This window comes from Bombus vancouverensis, chromosome 12 (genome assembly GCF_051014615.1).
Source record: "Bombus vancouverensis nearcticus chromosome 12, iyBomVanc1_principal, whole genome shotgun sequence".
Classification (NCBI taxonomy): domain Eukaryota; kingdom Metazoa; phylum Arthropoda; class Insecta; order Hymenoptera; family Apidae; genus Bombus; species Bombus vancouverensis.
Window position 1 is genome coordinate 5054234 of NC_134922.1, and position 16681 is coordinate 5070914.

The window sequence follows — 16681 nt, forward strand, 5'->3', positions numbered from 1 at the left end:
CTAATGCCTAATGGCTACATGTTCGTATATTATTTTATTAGGAGAATATAAATTCGTTATCTTGTTTTTGTCTCAACAAGCAAAGCAAATGAGGTACCTATACATGCAGCTGCCGGTAAAATCGAAAAAAACTGATTATTTTCACATGAGGCTACAATACACAGAATAAACTGGTTATGATAATTTTGTTCGACAGTTACGAACCATCTCTGCCTTGGCCAAATAAATCCATAGTTTCCGCCATGTGCTGAACTTATATTGATCGCTGAAGTTATAGCGCATTTCCTTCGAAGCGTATCTTATTGCCAAGGGACTGCGATAGTCACAATATTCACTATTTTCGATCGTTGACGCACTCATTTTCACCGCCTTTTTTATTCGTCCAGTTAGTAATGTGAATCTCAGAAAATACTTCGTATAACACTTCGTATAATATTTCGAGAAAGAACGCGATCAGCTGATTTACTGGGCACGTTTATCGTTGTGCGCTGTGCATTTTCTTTACTGAACGCCAACGCTCACAGTGCCTCTTGTGAAGGAAACATGAACTAGTTGACTTAAATGACCTTACTATAATTTGAAGTAATGTTTATTCATTTTGAATGTAATTTTAATTTGAAAAAAGGAATTGTTCAAGATTTTTAGTACGGAAGAAGAATTTGTGTATACTGAAGTCTATAATTTGCACAAGAATATATAAAAATAATCGGATCTTGAGTAAACATTTGGATAAATAATTAACAGTACTATTAAATTAAATTCTTCTTTCTTGAATAAATATAAATAAAATTGAAAAATCTATAGCTAACTATAAAAGAATTTATAAAAGATTGAATCACGCTTGGTTACCATGGTTATTATTCAATAAGCAGGGAATGATTGTCATTTTTTTCTTAAAAGCGGAAACTGAATTACAACACGATATAAATTGCAATAAAAGCTCGAATATTGCAAGGTTTTTTATTCTACTAAATCACAGTACCATTTGCAGAGACAACTTAACAAGGGAAAGTACCCACGTTCCATTTTCTCATGGGACTATAATTGACCGATGTCATTGTTCTTTTTGCGCGAAAGGAAAATCGTATTGTTACTGATGACGATTTGCAAACACCGATCTCTCTTTGCCAAATTCTTATCGTTCTTTTAATTGTCTTATGCCAATAATCATTACTTAAACGTGATGATAGCTTTCAAAATTAATTAATATCTACATAGCTTTTTTAGCTTAATTACAGAAAGCTCGTAAATTTAATAATTGTTATACGTACTACGTTAAAAGGTGTCATGTTCGCATTAGCCCATTCTATGTTGACCTCGCAATTTTTAAAAAGCATGGCCGATTCAGGCACCAATCTTCTTCTCGCCATGGCGGCACCTCGATGGGTTTTATACGAAACCAGAACATAACAAACGAAGCCGTTGAAATTTCTATAAACGGCCACTTTATCGATTTCATCGGTCATCTCGTAAATTTTCTAAAAAAAAAAAAACAAAAAACAAAAATAAAAAACAAAAATAGGAAGATAAAAGGATCCACCTCCGATAGAATAAAAAAGTCGATAGAAAGCAAAACATAATAAACCAGAGGACATTAACAACGAACCTTGATAATTGTTTTAGAATCGAGATTTCGAGGCAGCTGATTAATATAAAGCCGACAATTATTTGTGCTTGCAACAACACCGATTCTTTTCCCAGGATAAATTTCATACTGATCTAATTCTTTAACAGCACGAGCTGCCTCTTCTTCAGTGGTGTACATAATAAAACAGTAACCCCTATTTATACCAGAAAATTCCATCATCAAGCGTAACTCATAAATCGTTCCTACAGTACTAAATATAGGAACAATTTCCGGTTCGTAATAATCTCGGGGGATACTGCCGACAAAAATCTCGCATTTTGGACCAGGAGGAGGTCCTGTCCAGCCAGGAGGTGGACCGAGCTTCCTCTGACCATTAACTTGAGTTAATGTCAACTGGGAATCGGCTACGAATTTTAATAATTTTAAATTGCTTTCCATTTGTTCCTCCCTCAAGTCCTGTACTTTGCTGTCGGTTCGTGACTGTATGGCCGGCCGTCGATTGTGTAAATATGCTGAATTTGATTAAAAACGATTGTTATAATACTTTTTTAACAATGACAATATTCCGATATGAAATACGTGTGAGTTTGGTATGAAAAAAATATACTTACGTAATATTGAAAAACGTACTTTCTCAAAAAAAGTATTAATGGAAAAAAAGTAATTATACAATTGATTTGATATTTCTGGCCTCAGACATTATATTTCCAGAACAAATGACAATTGCCAGGAGATGATAGGACTTCCAACGATAATTTTATCTTTACAATAAATAGAAGAATAAAATAAAACACGACCATAATGAAATAGAATTCATCGCACTGGTTAATCTTTGGATATAAACGACTGAATTGAAATGAAATTATCAGACAACCACAGCTGGTTATGTTATTACGGCGAACCAAAATATTCGAAAATCCTGTCGTTTTCTATAAATATCCATCAACATCACTTACCCAATTGTTGTTTTATACCGTCTTCTATGTTGATTTTATTGAAGGACTCATTTGATTGTTGAATCGTTGACACAGACACCATTGTTCCCTCTTTATTGATTCGAACGTCGTCGTTCCTATTATTAATTGACATTTGTTTTCCTTTGTTATTATTACTACTAATCACACTGTCGTTAAACCGTCATTTTGGCAAAAATTAATTCTATCTTTAATCATGACAAACACGAAGGGACAAAATTCGATCTGTTGGATATCTTTCTGAAACAGAAAATAGGTACCGACCAAAGTCGAGGGATCGATGATTAATAAACATACCACCACGGTTTAAAGAAGACTGATGCACGAGCACGCGATGCACTAAACCACGGCTGTGTTATGGGCTATGGGTTAAGTGTATGAGATCAGATGGCGCTTATTTCGGACTGGTTGCCCCCCCCCATTGGGTAGATTTATTTTTTATTTAATCTTTGGAGGGGAGATGATATTCGTCTCTCCCTTCATTCTGCAAATCCTTTTTCCTCTTGTCACGCGTCAACGCTTTCTTATGTTTTTCCTTTCACGACTTCTTCGATTGCATTCTAGAACATGTGGATATTTGGAGATGAATATCAATTTACATATGTACATACATATATATAAACTTTTCAAATATTCTTCTCAATGCTTCTATTTAATTGTTTTCTTTATTAGCAATTATTTGAAGTGAAAATCCTTTTTAATGGATATTTTATTACTAAATCTACTACTTACTATCTACTACTTAAATCTATTACTTATAAATTTAATTATTAAAATCTCTAGAAAATAGTATTTCTCTTAATTTTCGTTTCACAAACTTAATGTTTCTTTCTTATTGCCGTCTATGTGTATATCTTTTTGTATAAATTTTAGTTCAAATTTAACTAAAAGCAAATGTAATTAATTAAAATATTAAATGATCTGATTAGACTATGTTATATGAATCTCTACTCTTTAAAATATTATTTACCTGCTTGTATTTATCTCTCCTTAGACGGATATGAATTCATAGGAATTTTCCATACGCAGCCCCGATTACTCAAAGTATTTTAGCTTCGTCGATGTTACATTGTCTTCTCGGCAACTTGTTGCCCGCTCGAGGATCGAAATCAATGAATGTCAACAGCTGGCCGTTCGGATAGAATTTCCAATACAATGTATGCGAGTCGGGATTGGAAAGAAAGAGAATGTGATTCGATTAAAACGTTTTGAAAACTTGTAGAACTTTTTATTCCATACGAGTTCCAGAAAAATTTCACTCTTCAAGAATGACTCTATTTCTGGTGAAATAAATCGTAGTTTTGCAGGTGATTCATAATAATTACACGTGACTCAAGAAGAAAATTATGTTACACAAGATTACAAATGAGTAATTTATCGTACCAAAACGTCGTTGCAATTTGTTTACGGTATCCTAAGCTTCATCAACGTCGCTGTCACGTTACATTAAATGAATCATTTTGCGTTTTTCATGCATGATCATTTAGTAATTATATTAATACGTAAAGACCAAACTCAAACCGCCTCGATAACAAATTTTATCCTCTGTAGTGAGCTACTCCTTTCTAAACATTGTCCGTTTTATCCATCTCAAACTCTTTAACGTTGGGTGCTTTCAAAATCTCTGAACAAAATTCGCGGTTACTTATCAATATTTTTGCTTTGTTACTCATTATAATATTCGTATATTGAAATATTTCATTAATTTTATCAATTATAGTAGACAGCAAATAAATAAGGACTGCATTCAAAGAAACGAACGTTCTCTGAAATTTTCCCTATCTTCGCCGGTCGTTGTAACCTTATCGAACCGGTTCAAGGCATTAGCGGTTCGTTAACCATTTCCATGGTATTTATTGCGAAAATTCACACCGTACTGCGCCAATGCACCGTACGATAATAGCATTGTTACCTGCAGTACGCAGACCTTATTACGTGACACTACGTAGCCCGTGCAACTTGAACCACGATCCTCTCTATCTCTTCAGTTGTCGTTCGACGCGCGTCGCGGTTCGTCTTGTAACCCCATCGCTCGAATTTCACTAACGAGTAAGATAACGCGACCCCCCACATGCCCGTTTTACCGATTATTATATTAGTACAGTTGATCACGAACTAACTGCTGGGATAGATTTAATCATTCGCTTCTTTTAAGTTCTTAAATTCGTACCTTTTTTTTTTAATTTTACAGATGCAGATAGATTTTATATTTAATAATTTTTAATTTATGATTTAATTTATGATTGTATTCCTTTTCTTGATAGTATACCATTTGTGCAATTCTTCTGAGTCTACTGAATGTGAAATGAACTATTCTTATGCGGGTTGTGATAAGTGAAATTATATGATGAAGCTTTCTACTCGACGTTGTCCCAAATTCTTGATGACAGTTTGAAAATTTAAATACGTTAACAATGGTTGAATGAACATTGTAAAATTGGAAATTGTTGATAAACAAAGTTAAATATGTGGAATCGCAAGGTATTCATCAGGATTATCGAAGTGGTGCGTAACAATGGAAAAGTTGTATATTTATTTTTGTACATATATTTGTTTTGATATTGTAAGCTACTTTAGTTACATATTCATACATGATAGTGAACGTTAATGTTTAAACAAAAATTCTAGCACAATTTACATTTCAATTATATATTACTAATTGCTCTTATATCAGTGTTCTCACAATACGAGATAAGGATTCCTTTGAATACTCCCACAATCAATTATTTGTAATTATTCCTGCGAACGGAACTGAACGCTAGATAATTGGATTTTAATTCATTCCTTCTTATTAAATTTTGCAACTATGAACATTCGTGTTGCAGATGCTTTGCCTTGCCTGCGTGGTGGCACTCAGGGTAACTGATGATGAAAGCCGAAGAGTGTTTCATTATTTGAGAAGTCGTAGCAGAGAATGGTCCCTCTTGAATAACGTCACATGGGGCGCCATAGGTTCAAAAATTAATATCTATTACTTTATACTTTTCCTTTTACAAGAGCAAAATTGACCCAAAAGGCCTACTAATTTTTATTACTTTCTTGAAACGTTTATCTCTATAGTTTGTATTACGCCATAAATTAGGAGAAGAATATTTTTGTATTGCTATCAGTTAGTTTTTCTATCTTTCAGAGTTACAATAAAAATTCTGCAAGCTGTCTAGCAAACATTTATCAAAAATATTTCGTTACATAAATACTTTTAAGATTGTGGTCGGATAGTGCATTATTCTATGTAGATTAATTTGAATGGAAATTTATTTTATGCTTTATAGTAATTGATGTATAAGTACTATAGTATATGTTGGAAAAAGGAATGTAAAACACGCAACAACACACTTTTCTTTTGTTAATCTAGGCGCCGCTCTTGCAACCGCGACTTGTGGTGGTTACATAATAATCACGACGGGTCTTCTTATTGCTGCTGCGACAGGAGAGCTAGATGGTCGAAAGACGGTAATTCTTTCCGTTTTTTTGTAACTTTTTTTCTTTAAACAGCATATGTCTATGACACGACGAAAAATTCGATGTATATTTCCCGAACTTTTAATTCACTTCTTCCTTGACAATTGTACAAGTCGACATATTTCCATAATAGTCGCATTGTTTGGACTTTTCAAGGTATTCTTTCTCTTTTACGGAACACTGTCCTTCGACGAGGCTGATTTTATCGTACATTGATGTATCTTTCTTCTTAACCAACACCCTGAATGCATAAATTTAAATGTTTCTTAAAAGAAACAATAATTGTAATTGAATTAACTACTGGAAAAAATGCGGGATCTTAAATTGCTATTGGATATAGTTAATGATTAGAATCGATGGAAAATCATAGAAATTTTCTTACACTAAGTGCGTAAAAGAATATTCGTTAAAATTTATTTGTAAGGTCAGGAATACTAAGAATTAACTTCGACAAGTTTCACCAGTAAAAGTGACATGAAACAGATAAAAATTGAAATTACTAGACTCCATGACTGATCCATTAACGAATTATATTAGTAACTGATTGTGGTGTTACCTTTTACTTATCCTCGAATTACGAAAGTTACACGATTATCAGTGCCTCAATAAGTTTTACAAAAATATAAAACATTTTCTGCATGATTTTCGGTAGCCGTTTTAAATGCACCAAATAAATACACGAAATACTTTCGCAATTAATACCAACGATGGAGACTATAATAAATTTTCAAAGCAACATATTCAAGACTCCCACGATATTAATCTTCAGCATGAACGCATTTTCAATATCTTTCCTGGTTGCAAATATTTTCCGGCGGACACACCTCGTTCATTAGTCAATCGTCATTGCATTCGAAGTTACGATGTACCGATCTGTGTTAGCAGAGCTCTTTTTACAAGGTTGCTTTTTTTCATGCTTCTTTCAAGTTATGCAGATGGACTCTTGAAACGACAAATCGGTTAAATATAGAGCACGTGTTTTAACGATAGCGTGAGAACTATCGTGTCCAGTTAGCACTGTCATTGAGGGGCAAGGTTAAAAGTATCCTTCGTATGAGCAAGCTACAAGAAGGAGCACGTAACAACATCCTTACCTTGGTGTATGGCAATTGAGCACGTAATACGTACGCTACTGTGACTTAGTTCTTAGTTAATGACTCATAACTGAGGCTAGGCAGATCGCAATGATTTCCACATGCGGATCTACGCGTTCATCAAGACAGAAATTTGCATTTAAAATAAATTGTTGATATTCTTAATTCTGAGCTGAAATTCTTAGCTGTTTGCTCGTAGATGACATAAAAGATGATTTTTATAGAAATATTTCACTGAAAGGCGGTACAATCGCTATTGTAAAGAAATCTTGAAAAGAAATACGAATTATCGAATTGTTAATGGTCGTAAACGTGTGAAGGTTGTTTCACGTTTATACTTGAATTTTATGAGACAATAGGGGATATGAAAGGTCCCGAGGATTTTAATGAAGATTATGTTAAACAGAGGAAGTCATTAACATTTCATTGTTCTGCTTGATGAGTGTACGAAGATCTTTCTTTTCTATTTAAGGAAATATTCTTCCTTGGACTTGGAGTGATTCTTTTCGGTATCGTCGGCGCTTTATCGTTGGCGTCTATTGAAAACGTCCCTGAGGATTTGATAGACAACGCCGCTGTTTTTGGGGCACTGTGCTTGCTAACAGCGTTAGTTTTCATCGCTGACTTGTTAATGAGCACGCCAAAGAAAAAGGACAAGCATGGCATGACAGAACTTCTGACTGATAAAGGAGGTATCATACATTTTTGTTAAGATATAAAAGGAAGTGTTAAATATAAATTAAGGAGACAATATATAAATTAACAATATATATAATTGTATATATATATATATATATAGTTGACTTCCTTTTTTGATTGATATATAATAGCTAAACGACAAATAACGACGACTCTGGCCAGCGAAAAAGAAACAAAATCCCCCAAAATAAGCAGTCCTCAAGTTTCCAAAAACGACGACAGTGGCACTATAAACGATGGTTTTGAGAAATTAGACGAAAGACATCAAAGGAGTTCGGGGCAAGAACAGTCTGAAGATCCGCGAAAATGGGAACAAAATCGTTCCTCCAAGCAGCGTTCGAAAGATTCGTATGAAGATGAAGGAACTGGCGATTTTAATCGAGAATACGGAGAACCAAAAGAATATACGCAGAATTTTGAAAATGGGAGAGCTCTCCGAGACTCGAAAATGTATCGAGATTCTGAGATGCAAAAAGCTATGAGAAGAGACTCTTATAGAACGGATCATGGAATGGAAGCGCCTACTGTGGTTTATAAGGTTCATGATATTTATCAACGTCCAGTAGATGAAATTGACACGCCTCGTTTTCCAACCGAAACGAATCATAAAAGTGAACCTACATTCGCGAAGATCGTGAATCCTAGTGTGAAGATTATGAAGGTTGAGCGCGATGTGGACGAAGCTATCGAGGGTTACAGGTAGTTGCACAATGATCAGTTTATTACTATAATATTAGCTTCGTTAATATCGACGAATTCATTCTTTGCATCAATTCTCATTGGTGCATTAATTCCCTATTATATTATAATTATTATTTTCATAATCTCCAATTACCTGTTATCATTTTATTATTTTCTTAAATTTCTTTATCTTATTTCTTGGTCTTCTAACATTAATAGATATTCTGACACTAGTCAGTACGACAACGTGCCAGTTCGAATGAAAGGAATGTCGCCGAAAAATCAGAAAAAAAATCGTGATGTTTCTTTTAATATTCCGCCGCCGCCAAAGGGTTATGGAAAAGAATTCGACCAGAGAAAAGACGAAATCGAAATACTGGAAGAATGCTTTACTTCGCTCCGAACAGCGAGCACGGGGACACAGACACTCAACGTACGAACACCTTCGTCACCCACTGATCCTGGATATGTTAAACATACCGCCAGTAATTGGCCTCATGAAACGAAAATGAAAACACCTAGTTCGAGTCCAAGTCGCTCGAAGAATTGACATATAATGCACAAAAAGTTATTAACTTGTTGCTTTATGATTTTTTAACGACTTCGTGTGACTGAATGATTGCTTGAAAAATAAATTTACAAAGCTTTTTCGCAAAGCAACAGGTTATATGATTATAAGTAGATTAGAAAGGCTCTGAGGTAGAATAATTTAGAATGATATGCATATCAAAACACAGAGTGTAAAATCAATTTCTCTTTACTTCTATCTGAGTATTTCTCTGTGTAATTTCCTCATATTTAATAAAGTAATACTAATTTCTTCAATTTCTCTAATTTCAAAAATATGATTTATTAATTTGATCTATTAAAACGTCATCATTATTATCTACTGCCTTTTTATATGTTTATATATATATATGTTTTTGAAATGGGAAGGAGAAAAAGTAACTTGAGAGGCATACAACTATTTTCGTATAAGTAGAAATTTTTAATATAAAGTTTTAACATCTCCGTTCACATCGATACGCATACGTACAATTATTAATAATAATGTATCCTTGTGATAAACATGTAACCGCAGTTTGTTAGTCGCCATCAGAACGTACTCGTTAAAGATATTAGCATTTAATTGGATTTACATTAACTTTTACGTGTACCGTATCGTTTCTTTTTCTTACGCTTTTTATATAAATAAATCGATCCTATTCAACGTCGAAAGATGTCATTTATTTTCCTTATTATTCAAGGTGATCGGCAATTTCTTCGATTATTAAAAAAATGAGAAGAAAATTGCCCTCATTGAAACTGAAAGAAAAAGAAATCAACCGGAAGACGCAGCAGCCATCGAGAGTATCGACGTGTTCTGCCATCGAACCCTATTAAAAAGCTACTAGTGAGCCATGTATCGACATATTTCATTTTACAGAACCGTCGTCCTCTCGTTGTAGTTCTCTCTTTCTCTAGACGTTTCTAAACGCGTATTTACAGAGTTGAGAATAATTGCTTAGACACTTGAGCATTCGTTCCTCTTCTTCTTTTTCTTCTTTTCAACGGTATGTATAAAGTTAATTCTCCTTAATGAAGAAGATTATCAGACATTCTCATTCTTAAGACTGTTGTGTAACTAGATAGTCTTATTATTTTATGAAACGATAGTTTGAACATTGCAATATTGTTGAGTTGGTATCTTTATAGTGCGTTTGATCTAACGCGATATTCTTGATGATTTACTTTCCCTTTGCATCGAGGTATGTACTTGACTTATTTGTTAAGTTTGTTACATTTTGGTGTACTCGTCGAAGTTTATTTCTTAAAACGAGGAAGAAACATGAGAAATGCCTTGTCACGATTTGTCACGATTTATCTGTTATAGTGTTACCAGATGAGCTGTGTTTCAATTCTGTTCGTTTCTCGCTCTTAACTGGACATATTTACAAGTCAAAAGATTCTCAAACTATATTCTTCACTTAATTTGCGTATTATAAAATCTTTTAAAAAATCTTAACCAAATCTTCTGCTCTCTGAATAAATAAATAACGAAAGAGTAAACGTAATTTTACTGACAATTCTTTGAAACTTTCGAACTTTATGAGCACTTTACGATATATTGAATTTCTTTTTCTTTGATCAAATTTCCTTCAAAGATGTCTTCCTTTATCATGACGGAATCGTTTCTCTTAAATATGTATTTACAGCGCTTCTTATTCGATTAAACAATACAAAAAAGATTGTACGCCTCTAAAATGTTGATCTATATGATTACTATAAATTGAAAGTGCAGATGGAGAATTTTATCTCATGCCAAACCCAATGCTAGCACCTTGAGCATTGGTGGCTCGTTGTTCCATGGTGATGTATTGTCTAATTAGTCGTGAAATTTCATGGGCTTGTTCAGTCTGAAGTCGTGTGATGCGTTGTTGCATTAAATTACCGCATTTCATGTCAAGGTACAGAGTTCCTTCTTCGGATTTTACTTTCCTCGTGGATATTACCTCGGAATAAGGGTAGTGGTACAGAGTCTCCTAAAAATTTGGCGTCGGTTTCATTGAATTATCTATTACTTTTTTACATAGAGGCAGAAAACGGGGATTGAATTACTTACATGTGTAATTAAATCAATAAAATGCACTCCATGCCTGTTGAGCGCCAAAATATGATCACCACCCTTCTCTTTTCCTTCAGGCACCCTCTTCACAGCGAAGAAACTAGACCCGAATAATGGCCACTTCCATAAAATTTCTAAAAATAAAGTTAAACATTATTTTCATGATATAATGTTTTATTATATTATATTTATTATATTTATTATTTTATTATATTATATTATATACTCGCTAATAAGAACTGAGACACATACCAAGCACCTGTGCTTTACAAGCAGCAACTGTATTGTGTTGCACATTGTTCCATGCTTGTTGGACCATATTTGACCACTGTTGTGGTCGTGGTTCTCTCAAACTGAGCACTGGTTTTGGTAATAAATATTTAATTTCTTTCGTTGTTGGTTCGTGAGTCATATCTGCTGCCCTATGTAAAAGAGCAGCTATTTGAGCCATATCGAACTAGAAAGAAAAGAGAAAATATATTAATTAAAAACTCCAAACAATGTCAATATATTATTTATATAAAATAGCAAAGATAGAAAGACTTACTATGACTTCTTGAGGTAAATGTTCACCAGGTAAAACTAGTAGAAGACCTTCTAAGTAATCTGGAGCAATCTGATTGAACACGACTTCTATATACAATGGAGCATCCAGTCTGAGAGGATAATACCATACAGATCTAAATTGAAAAAGATTGTATTATTTTTGTTCTCTTATTTGCACTGCTTTCATGAGAATCGATAGGTTTCTTTTCAGATAAGTCCTTTTATCAATGGAAAGAAATATACCTGCAGAATATTAAGTAGAAGACTTGATGATTTTTATGTAACTCCGTAGTTACGTCTAGTACGTATTCATCCCTGGCTAAAGGCATCGTAAACGCATCACCATCAACAATGCAATATAGCGAGAATTCGTCCATTTCATGAGGGTTTCTTACAGATATTATATTGCACATCTCCTCGATAACATCCTACCAAAAAAGTTAAGTTATTAACAAATTATTAAGAATTAGTCATTATACCTGTATTATCATATATTTAACAATATATTGCAATTTGACATATCTTGACTAGAATTTATTAAAATATAACAGTCCTAAACTCAAAGTGCTATTAAATAAATCAATACCAATTTGTCTTTTGCAATTTATTATTATATATGTTATTACATTATATAGGAGATATTTTCATTGATTTTGTCTTCTCTTCAATGCTATACCATTAATTTTATGTTTCTTATAATAAACAATTTAATTTATATTCAATAAATTTTACGAATATGTATTATAGAATGGTTTACTGAGATTTGAATTTGAATCTTAGCGCACATTAGCCGGCATACGGAGCGTACTGGCGTCGATGAATTGAGAGTGTTACGAAAAGTGAAAAATTGATAAGAATTTCATTAGAAATTCGGTATGCTTTCTCATTTAATTTATGTTAACTAACTAATTATGGTTATTATTATTTGTAAGTAAAGTTGTAAAGTATGTTGCATAATTGGTGAAATTTTTACGATTCTGTAATGAGTATGTCAATTTGTGAGGTTACGTGCTACTAAATTGGGTTGCTTGGAGCTTGAAATTAATTGTAGTATTCTACGCATTAATAATTAATTATTTACGAGTATGTGTACATAATTTTGTACTATAACATTAATATGAAGGTTTTAACCTATATATCATATATATCATATTATGTATATCATACTATATATAATTTTATTCACTCTGATGACTACATATTGGCACAAATACATTTTTTTTAAATTTTGTACATGCTATTGTTTGATTATTAGTAATATTTTTAATAGAACCTATGTCACAACTTAATTTTATAATTTTTGATATTTTTTGTATATTTAGTATATGATATTTACTTGTATATTTAAGCATTGTAGCATACTTCTTATATAATTATTAATTAATTTTTTATGAATTTGAATCTGAATATCATAATTTCTATTTTGATTCGAATATCAATTAATAACTTTCTGTTATTTTATTTATATTCTTAAGACAGCCTTCCAAATTGAAATTTATTGGTATGTAGGTCGTTGTTTGAAATATTGTCATTAGAGTTTTGTTTTATTTAATTGACATGCTCTTGTGTTATAAATTGTTGTTTCTTTGTTATCTTTAAATGTAAATGTTTAAAGAATCTTCTGCAAATTATATTGCAATTGTTTTGTTTGTCAGCGCTTAGCTACTAACAGCCTTATAATACAATAGATAATCCAATAGATTTTCTAATTTGTTTCATATATTACTTGCATCTATCCTGATCCTTTGTCTAATTAGATAATTTGGAGAAAACTAAACTTACCTGTACAACAGTTGTACATTTGGTGTTGATAACTCTTTCTGTTCCACCTGGTAGTCTGTAAATCTGTCTCTTCGCATTTCTACCTGCACTAATTGCCATAATTTCATCCACGCTTGGTACGTTTTTCCTTCCTCCATATTTAACTGTCTTCCTGAGATTTTGTAAACACACTGTGGCTGTACCATGGTAAGCTCTCCTCTTATCATAAGCTGCAGTTTCCAGATATTTTGTTAAATAAGGCCTCAGACCATCACTGCAAGTGAAGTAAGCAGCAACAATGCTAAAGATCCTCCAACCACGTTGACAACTATCTGGATTTGGGCTCTTATTGTTTGTAGTCTGTTTCATCAATTGACAGTAAACTTCATCACGAAGTAATTCATACTTATGACAATGCTGTAATTAGATTGAAAGTAGTGAGAATAATGTCCTTAGATGTTAAACTAAGATTTTTCTCAGTAGTTTATGGAGAAAGAAAGTGATGATTTCACTCTTTGCAATTATTTTAGAATATTAAGGCATATTATAAATATTATTTTTTAAATGTAAGACTTTTTAAAAATATATGAAAATAAACTAGCGATATAAAATTTATCTTCTTGTTCTTAATAAATTTATTACTTTAGTGATGAAGGATTGTTAGACATCCTTACAAGGCAGTACAATATTTTTGATAACAATAAGCCTGAAAAAATGGAATGAAGTTTACATGCATCATTTGATGAAAGTATTTCAAACGTTCTCCTTGGAGAATGCATTATGAAGATGTATTCATCTAGGAGAAATCTTTAATGAAAAGAAGTAGCAAGTAAAAGGAAATTCAAATCCTTCAGCGCTAAAAGTAGGTTGTCAAATTATTATCCTTCATCATTAAATCCTTGACCCCAATACAAATTATCTCAGCAAATTTCACCATGTTTCTTCATATAATTGTATATAACAACGTCATTGTACAGAATATTTAAAATTTTTATCATTTTAGCTTATTTCATACAAACTAAGAATATAAGAGACATAGGATTGTTTTCTGAGAGATTGTTAGTTCAGAAGAGAAACATCGTCACTTACCATCAGAATGGTGTAAACACATTTTACTTCGCTAGTATCTGGAGGCAAAGGTTGATCACCCATGTACCTCATCAGACACAAAAAGCATTCCACTGCCAAGGCACTTAAATCTGCATCAAGTCTCAAAAGACTCTGTTCTATTGGCACAGGAGAGTATTTTACAAGATCCACTTGTTCTTTCCAAGTCCATTCCGCACCATCCTGTTGGCCTTTATTCTTTTTATTCTTCTTTTTACTCTTCAAAGATTCGATCACTTTAAGAGATCCACTTATAGATCCATCTGCTGTCTTCAACATCTCAAACCTATAAAATTAAATATTTTGTTAAAACTTTTGTTTATTAAAACTCTGCTTGTTATTATAGGAAGTTGTAACCGCGGGAAGCGACTGTTAGAATTAATTTATCGAAGGAACGGGACTCGGGGGTGACGTAAGTAATAGCCTTCCAAAACGGAAGACATCTCCTTGGAGGAGTACGTGGCCGTAAAGGAGATTTCCATTGCAGGATGTTGCTACAGAGACAGAGGAAAAAGTCCCGTTCAGAGTACTGGCCGGGTGGCCGTCACTTGTCAAAGTCATGTTTAGGAAGTCTACACTCTAGTTAGGCGTTTTAATGATTCCCCTTCGACTTGGTTGAAGGTTGATCCTTCTCTTAGTTATTGTTTTTTCGCCGATTCTTTTCTCGTTTTACTTTGATACCTCGTTACAAATGTGTTTGCTGTGTAAAACCATGGTTGAATATTTCTTTCTAAATCTCTATGAATAATGAATACCACACAATGAATAGTGAAAACTCCTAATTAATTTTAATTACTTGTACACGTTGGTACAGTTAGTCGGTCACTGAATAGCAAAGACAATTAAGATACATTTGCAATGTCAATTCTCACTTCATTTAGAATTTTATACATTCAATTAGAATTTAATATTGTAACCTTACGTACATAGTTTTTAGAAATCTATTCATTAGCGATTCTATTAAATTCCATCTAGATCTTTCTTCTTCGACATAAGTTTCTTCAGTAAGAACGAATTGGTAGTAATTAGAAAATTTGATAGAAAATTTTATGTGAAACGAATATATCGAAGTTTCCTCGTCAAGTTAGGAAGCACTTTAAAACGGTAACTCGCGAATCACGGAATAATGCCAAAAGAAGACGAGCTGTACTCGTTAGCCGCGCGTTCACCAAGATGGTCGATGTTACTCTGAGAACTGCAGTGCGTTATGCTTTCTCAACACGGCTAGCTCTTGTTTCTTGCGTAAGAGCGACCAATTAGTCCTTAACATTAATTTCTCCTTTATTGCGATGCCTCGTTTTGGTAAAAGTGTTTTTTTTTTCAGAGCAAGGATTTGTTTCTTATTGGGAGATATATTGTTTGGTACTTACTGATTCAAGTTTAGAGCGTACAGCGTGCAACATGTTGCGAAAGAAAATACATTACAATCTTCATTTTTAGCATTACTAGTGAAATAGATTTATCAAAATTTTATTCTGCAAAAATAGAAGTTTTAATGTATTTTCTAAACTCGATTAAAAGTGAGATATTAGAAAAATGAAGTATAATGATGAAAAAGTTTATACTTCTATTAATGCAAGAGTTTTCGAATTTTATATTTGCCATCTATTTGAGAAAAATATATTATCGCATAAAACGAACTATAATAAAAACAAATTGTATAACATTATGAATTGGAATAAGTAGAATACTAACTTCTCTGTGCTTTGTCTAAAGTTGAGCATGGCGTACTGCAACAGAGAGTGTTTTCCGTCGTTGACGACCGGCCCGCTCTCATAGATGCCATCTTCTTGCAATCTGCCGTTGTCTTCCGGTTGACGCCATTCCTGATTCGGGCTAAGTCGCTGGTTCTGCTGGTTTTTCTGGTGATTCGTCTGGTTTGCCGCTGACACGTGGTTCGGCACACGACCGGCAGACACGTGGTTCTCGTGATTCGAGATAACATGATTAGGCTGACCATGGGATTGAACGTGATTCGACGCACTGTGATTCGCCTGTGACTGGATCGATTTCGTGATTTGAGACACGTGATTCTCATGATGGTTCGGCTTATGCAGCGGCTTCTGATCCACCTGTAATCGTAACGTACCATTTTATTTAATTATTATTATCATTCAGTTCTCAATTTACTTGATTTTGGGAGCTTGAGGTTTCCATTATTGGG

General features: G+C 33.3%; 4 protein-coding genes across 6 annotated transcripts in view; 1 reads left to right on the forward strand and 3 right to left on the reverse strand.

The window, feature by feature from the left end:
* Adsl (adenylosuccinate lyase) overlaps positions 1-529 on the reverse strand; it is a 25353-nt gene extending 24824 nt beyond the window's left edge. The window contains exon 1 of the mRNA XM_033341883.2: positions 205-529. Coding sequence (XP_033197774.1) covers positions 205-360 — 156 coding nt within the window. The 5' untranslated portion in view covers positions 361-529. The remainder of the gene's footprint in view (positions 1-204) is intronic.
* The window catches only part of LOC117160843 (uncharacterized), a 7514-nt gene extending 3715 nt beyond the window's left edge, over positions 1-3799 (reverse strand). The window contains exons 1-4 of the mRNA XM_033341882.2: positions 3533-3799; positions 2545-3122; positions 1607-2100; positions 1272-1478 (exon numbers count right to left, since the gene is read on the reverse strand). Of these exons, the coding sequence (XP_033197773.2) occupies positions 1272-1478; positions 1607-2100; positions 2545-2677 (834 nt within the window). The 5' untranslated portion in view covers positions 2678-3122; positions 3533-3799. The remainder of the gene's footprint in view (positions 1-1271; positions 1479-1606; positions 2101-2544; positions 3123-3532) is intronic.
* Positions 3800-4488: 689 nt separating this feature from the next.
* Positions 4489-9716, forward strand: LOC117160815 (uncharacterized). Of its 2 annotated transcripts, XM_033341842.2 has the most exons (7): positions 4489-4611; positions 4827-5067; positions 5388-5514; positions 5918-6015; positions 7591-7810; positions 7949-8516; positions 8718-9716. In XM_033341842.2, the coding sequence occupies exons 2-7, from the start codon at positions 5029-5031 to the stop codon at positions 9046-9048; spliced, it is 1383 nt and encodes a 460-aa protein (XP_033197733.2). In that variant the 5' UTR covers positions 4489-4611; positions 4827-5028; the 3' UTR covers positions 9049-9716. The 2 variants fall into 2 exon arrangements, with proteins under 2 accessions (XP_033197733.2, XP_076479587.1); XM_076623472.1 differs by lacking the exon at positions 4489-4611 and having other exon boundaries at positions 4812-5067.
* Myo10A (unconventional myosin 10A) overlaps positions 9466-16681 on the reverse strand; it is a 63104-nt gene continuing 55888 nt past the window's right edge. For both annotated transcript variants that reach the window (XM_033341839.2, XM_033341837.2), the window contains 8 exons: positions 16213-16589; positions 14500-14803; positions 13432-13827; positions 11893-12077; positions 11651-11783; positions 11356-11560; positions 11101-11237; positions 9466-11020 (listed from right to left, as the gene is read on the reverse strand). In XM_033341839.2, coding sequence (XP_033197730.1) covers positions 10790-11020; positions 11101-11237; positions 11356-11560; positions 11651-11783; positions 11893-12077; positions 13432-13827; positions 14500-14803; positions 16213-16589 — 1968 coding nt within the window. In that variant the 3' untranslated portion in view covers positions 9466-10789. The remainder of the gene's footprint in view (positions 11021-11100; positions 11238-11355; positions 11561-11650; positions 11784-11892; positions 12078-13431; positions 13828-14499; positions 14804-16212; positions 16590-16681) is intronic.

What these genes read in the sequence shown, in the direction of transcription:
- LOC117160815 (XM_033341842.2), top strand. Translation starts at nt 5,029, where the DNA reads ATGTGGAATCGCAAGGTATTCATCAGGATTATCGAAGTG. An exon ending in ACTTCTGACTGATAAAGGAG is followed by an intron (nt 7,811 to 7,948) that starts GTATCATACATT and finishes GATATATAATAG; the next exon opens with CTAAACGACAAATAACGACG. An exon ending in GAAGCTATCGAGGGTTACAG is followed by an intron (nt 8,517 to 8,717) that starts GTAGTTGCACAA and finishes TAACATTAATAG; the next exon opens with ATATTCTGACACTAGTCAGT.